Raw genomic sequence first — 5,295 nt, 5'->3', positions numbered from 1 at the left:
TATAACAACCGCCCGACGAGACACCGGCGCTATCGCAACCACCTCGCGTAAGACGTATCTGTTACTAAAGTATATCTTATCGAACTAGAACTTATATCGATATATTGCACATTTGACAACAGTTATGTTTTTCTTTAAGTACTTAGATATAGAAAGTTTTCTAATAAATCTCTGGCTTACATCTCTTTTTCCCTTTCTTTCTCTCTCTCTCTCTCTCTCTCTCTCTCTCTCTCTCTCTTTCTATTTTTCTCTTTGCTTGTTATACACATCTACACATATAATATCTCTCTTTTTCTCTCAAATACACACATGAATTTAACGGTCGATTCAACTTTCGATGCTTGCATGTTGTCATAAATTTATAAGTCTTGGGAGCGCTTGTTATGTATATGTATAATATGAAGTCTTCGGGTTTATCTTCTTCGATGTGTTCATATAATCTGTTATTCTGCTAAATATTTCATACAACCTCTCTTTCCTTCTTTCTATTTCCTTCATTCTTTGCGTTGCTCAACATTCGTTGCAAATTTACGCTCTGAAGACGAAATTTTCTTATCACGCTTCATTCTGTCTCTTTTTCTTTCGCATGTCTTTTATACACACATACACACATACATACATATGCACATACACACACACATACATGCATACATATACTGTCGCACTATGAAAAGCGATTATATTCTACTTAGGTAGTTTTGTTCACTCTTATCTGCCGGTTCTTGATTTATATCAACCGGGAAATAATCAAGCCTCGTTCTTCGCCAACGATTTTTTTTTTGAAAAATTTTTCTCTAAAGATTTGTTGACGACGTGTAATTCTTATGACCTTTCATTGTACGTTATACCAATCGTCAGTAGGCTATATTATTTCGTTGATAAAGATTAAACTTAACAATTAGTTTCATTGTTCATTCTCTTTCCGGCGGCAATTCGTTTCTCTCGAAACTCATTATGAGGATACCGTTAATGTCTTTTATCATTGTACGTCAAGTCGTTGCGGTGGATTTACACGGATCCGTGTCGATTTATAAGCCTGCCTAATTGCTGCGCGAGGCATGATAACGCGAAACAGGCGCTCGATCGGTTGGTTCGTCACGCTTCGTTGTGCTTGTACATATCTCGCATGTATCTTTAACATTCACGAAAGATTTATTCTGAATTATCGGATAATCTCAATTGTCGCAAAAATTCGCGAAAACGGCGCGAAAACGAGGAACGTAGTATTATATCAGAATCGTATCAATCGGAAATCAATTCGAGATCATCAACGATCACCACGATCGCTGCAGTCTGACTGTGAGATTAATCTCAAAAGTGATCCCGGTAAAATCCTTATATAGTAAGATCCTCGAAAGGATCCACATCCTCATCTAATGTACCCATTAAAAAAATATCACTTGATTTTGAAATCGATGCTGCCGATTCACCTACGACAGTCTGCCGGGCAGGACGATGTGCTTCCGTATCAGCAGCAAAAATATCGGACACGGAACTATCAGGAGAGAAGAGCTTGTATATAATTGCGATTAAACCGAGGTGTGCAATGTGCTGGATTGTGGTGCCGACGGATACGATCCGCCAGGCGGTGCTGATGTTGGTTGCAGGCTCAATTGTAGCTGATGCTGCTGCGCTTTCGCTCTTAAACAGGCAATACTCTCGTTTCTGAGTTGCTCTGTATCCTGTACAACACCTGCAAACACAATGACGCGTATACTCATTTGAAATTTTTTTATTTTTTTTTTATTTTTTAATCCATTCCAAATTATCGATCCCATAATACGGCTTCTTTCGTTAAGACACATCCACAAATATTGATTCTTACCAAAAAAAAATTTGTTTTGACTTAAACGCATTTTAATATAAAATTTATCAGTTGCATTTCTACTAAATTTTTTCTAGATTTAATATACAATATATATTTAGGCGAAATAGAACTTACTCGTAGATGACGAAGGTCCCATACCATCCTGACTCTCCTGTCCGCTTTCCGAACTGGTTGGTCCTCCTTGATGGTGATTATGATTGGGGCTGCTTCCGCTTCCGTTTTGATCGTTACCGCTGTCCTCTCCGCCAGATTTGAGATGCTCTGCTGCCTCGAGCGACTTTCGATGCATCCCTACAGGTCCACAGTCAATCAGTTCTTGATTACATTCGAAATCTTGGTTAAAGCTGCTTGTCTTAGACGATTGAGCTGGTAAAAACCAACAGAAAAAAAAAAATATTCGAAATTTGTTGGGCCACTTTTATCTTAAGTGTTCTTATCAAGGCGGAAAGATCTTTTCCAGTTTTCAATAGTAATAACTTTTTTTATAATATTTAAATCATTTCTATTTTAGTCAATTACTTTTTTGCTGATATGTATGGCAAAATAAGGTAATTGCAAAATTAATTAACAGCAAACAAAAATTTTTACTCTTGTTTAAATGCTTACCGAAATAATCAATAAGTAATAAAAATTTCTTGTAAAGATTATATTACACATTTATGTGTAATATATTATTTTCATAAATATATTGTCCTATACATGTATCGTATACATGCATCCTATATATTCTCTTGTTAGTGTGCAATCTTATTAAGAGATCTGCGGATTATTATAATTAACTAATTCTAGGCCCAAATTTAAAAAAAAGATTTAAGAATTTTTACATACTTAAATTGTCAAAAATACTAATTTAAGAGTTTTGTCAGAGAAATGCATTCTCTCTTACCTAACAGCCACGGCGCAACGGATTCATTTTCCTTGGCACTTCTTAAGATCGTTTCCGGAAGTGGTAAGGAATGTCGGACCATCGCTCCGTATAAACCGTATTCTGCCATTATAGTACTTCTGCCCCAACATTTCTCCGTTTTGCGCCATTTTGCTCTCCGATTTTGAAACCATACCTGGAACAAAATAAACGGCTACTTAGAAAAAACATGTTTTCATATCATGTATGAGAAAATGTAACAAAATTAATTCTTAATTAAATTATCCAAAGTTTGAAAATTGAAAAAAAAAATTAATTTTAATTTTTTTGTATATCCTATTAATGTTTCTTGTAAGATATGTAGTTTTCTATCACACAGTTTTAATTAGAAATTCATAAAATTAAGATTGTACGTATAATAAATACATACGGAGTAAAAAAAGAAAAACCTGCAATATTTATTTGTAGTTTAATATATTATAAATAAGTAAATACCCCTATTTATTGATTATTTAAATCTTTCTAGTTCCCTTAACGAAAAGATTGATTTAATTTTTTACAGTTTCTATCGTGTCAACATATATTAATTAGAGATGTAAACTTTACGGTTGCTAACAAAGCATTCAAACGTCAAAATGCCTAATTTGTCTCCATATTGTACTAGCGTTAAAGAAATGTTTGTACATTAGTTTTCTCGCTTAAATTATTCTCTAATTGGACTACCATGATCGTGCCGGACGATCAGTTACTTTTATTCAATTTGCACTCGCACGACACGTGTCACAATGCTGTTGTCTAGTTAATTATCATGCTCAAATGGCCTCCTCAAAAGCTACTATCCTATTTTTCATGCCTGTTAGGTTACTTGTTAGTAATACTGATAATTCGCCTCCTATGGTGAAGACGCGTGTCGCTTTCTCCACACGCACGCTCGCATGTAACGAACTACATTTCCAAAGAATAACAAGCATTGCTTTATTAGAGAAATTTTATATATCTATTTGATAGACTCATTAATCCGTGTGTTAATCGCACATAAAAGCAATTTTATGAAATATATGTATGTGCAGCTAATATTTTTATTAACTATATGCCAGTCAAATTATATAAACAATCATTCCGGTAACAAAATTAATCTTATGTTACCAAGCCCTTGTTACCTTTCGTTCGAAAATAATTAAACATAGAGAAGAAATATATTATCTGTAACAATATCAATATGTATATTTCAGAAAGCAGATATATCGATAATAAGGTACATAAAGTAAATTAAAAATTAATATTCACGGAATGATAAAAAACAATAAATATTTAAAAATCATTACTTAATTTATCATTATTTTCAAAGTCTATTATTGTAGCAAAAAACTGGTGTGATTTATCGCGTTTTTTTCCAATTTATTACATTAAATATATTTTTAACCATGCGTCACATTAAGATTTTATTGTACTAAAATTTATATTTAAAATCAATTAAAATATAAAATTTTATTATCTATTTATTTATTACCTATTTTATTATTCCTGTAAAACTTAATTTTTAACATATTCTTCATTTTCAATCGTTTATAACTTCAAAGCTGTAACTGCTGCAATATTTTTGTAAAGAAAAAGTCAATTTAAAGTTGGTGAAATAATCCATAATTTAAAGCGCTTAATATAGGACGCCCTGTATATACGCGATAGTTTCAGGCCGTTATTTAAAAAGCTGGACACAGGCATCGGTTTGTTCAGCAAGCGTATGTACGATCGGACAGAAGAGGGAGGCCGGAGGCTAGGGCGTAGACCAATTTGCAGCAACAATGCCAAAGTCACCGACAGAATTGGTGCGTAATTTAAATGAATGGAAACGCGTCGCCCTGTCAATTTGCGCTGCCACCCCAAAATTATCTTCCGCTTAGATTTCAATGTAAACGCGGTTTTTCATGATTTACAAGCATTCACGCAAAAACATTGGTAACAAAAAGCAACTCGCTTTTGTTAACGAAAAAATTGAATTTATCAGTATTCTCTTATAAACTGCTTAATTATTAATATGCTCTTATAATATGTTCTTATAAACTGCCTTTAAAATTAATAATTATTATCATTTTTATATTACTGCATTAAATTCAATAAATTCAATTTTTTTTTTTAAGATGAAATTGTATATTATTATTCTGTATCACTTGTATTACTTTTTATGAATGTTTAGTAACTTAATTTTAATATCATTACAATTTTTACAAAAATGAGAAAATCAGCTGTGATACGTTAGTTACAAATGCATAAACAGATCATACAGGTTCTCATTTCTTAATCGAAACATGATAACATTGACACTGCCGTGCTAAAAAGTAAGAGGGTGTTTAATAAGTATCTAAGGGACACCGAATACATCTTGACGTCGTTGTTTGAACGTAAACCGAGAAAGCTATGAGACATTGGCTAAGACACCGGATAAAAAAGGAAGAGGGACAAGAGAGAATAAGATGGGAGATATAGGACCAGGATTCGATATCTCATTATCGGTCGATCGCAAATTGAAGTTACCGGTGGGAAGTAACGAGATCTCCAATTATCCTTAGGACAGTGTCACCCTATCTTATCATATATATATATA

General features: G+C 33.2%; 1 protein-coding gene across 1 annotated transcript in view; it reads right to left on the bottom strand.

The window, feature by feature from the left end:
• Positions 1–260: 260 nt before the first annotated feature.
• Positions 261–5,295, bottom strand: part of LOC115239180 (pituitary homeobox 1-like) — a 64,072-nt gene continuing 59,037 nt past the window's right edge. The window contains exons 5-7 of the mRNA XM_029813554.1: positions 2,715–2,889; positions 1,943–2,194; positions 261–1,693 (exon numbers count right to left, since the gene is read on the bottom strand). Coding sequence (XP_029669414.1) covers positions 1,530–1,693; positions 1,943–2,194; positions 2,715–2,889 — 591 coding nt within the window. The 3' untranslated portion in view covers positions 261–1,529. The remainder of the gene's footprint in view (positions 1,694–1,942; positions 2,195–2,714; positions 2,890–5,295) is intronic.

This window comes from Formica exsecta, unplaced genomic scaffold, assembly GCF_003651465.1.
Source record: "Formica exsecta isolate Colony F162 unplaced genomic scaffold, ASM365146v1 scaffold365, whole genome shotgun sequence".
NCBI classification, from domain to species: domain Eukaryota; kingdom Metazoa; phylum Arthropoda; class Insecta; order Hymenoptera; family Formicidae; genus Formica; species Formica exsecta.
The sequence above is the reverse complement of the archived record's forward strand: the minus strand, read 5'-3'. Positions and strand labels throughout refer to the sequence as shown.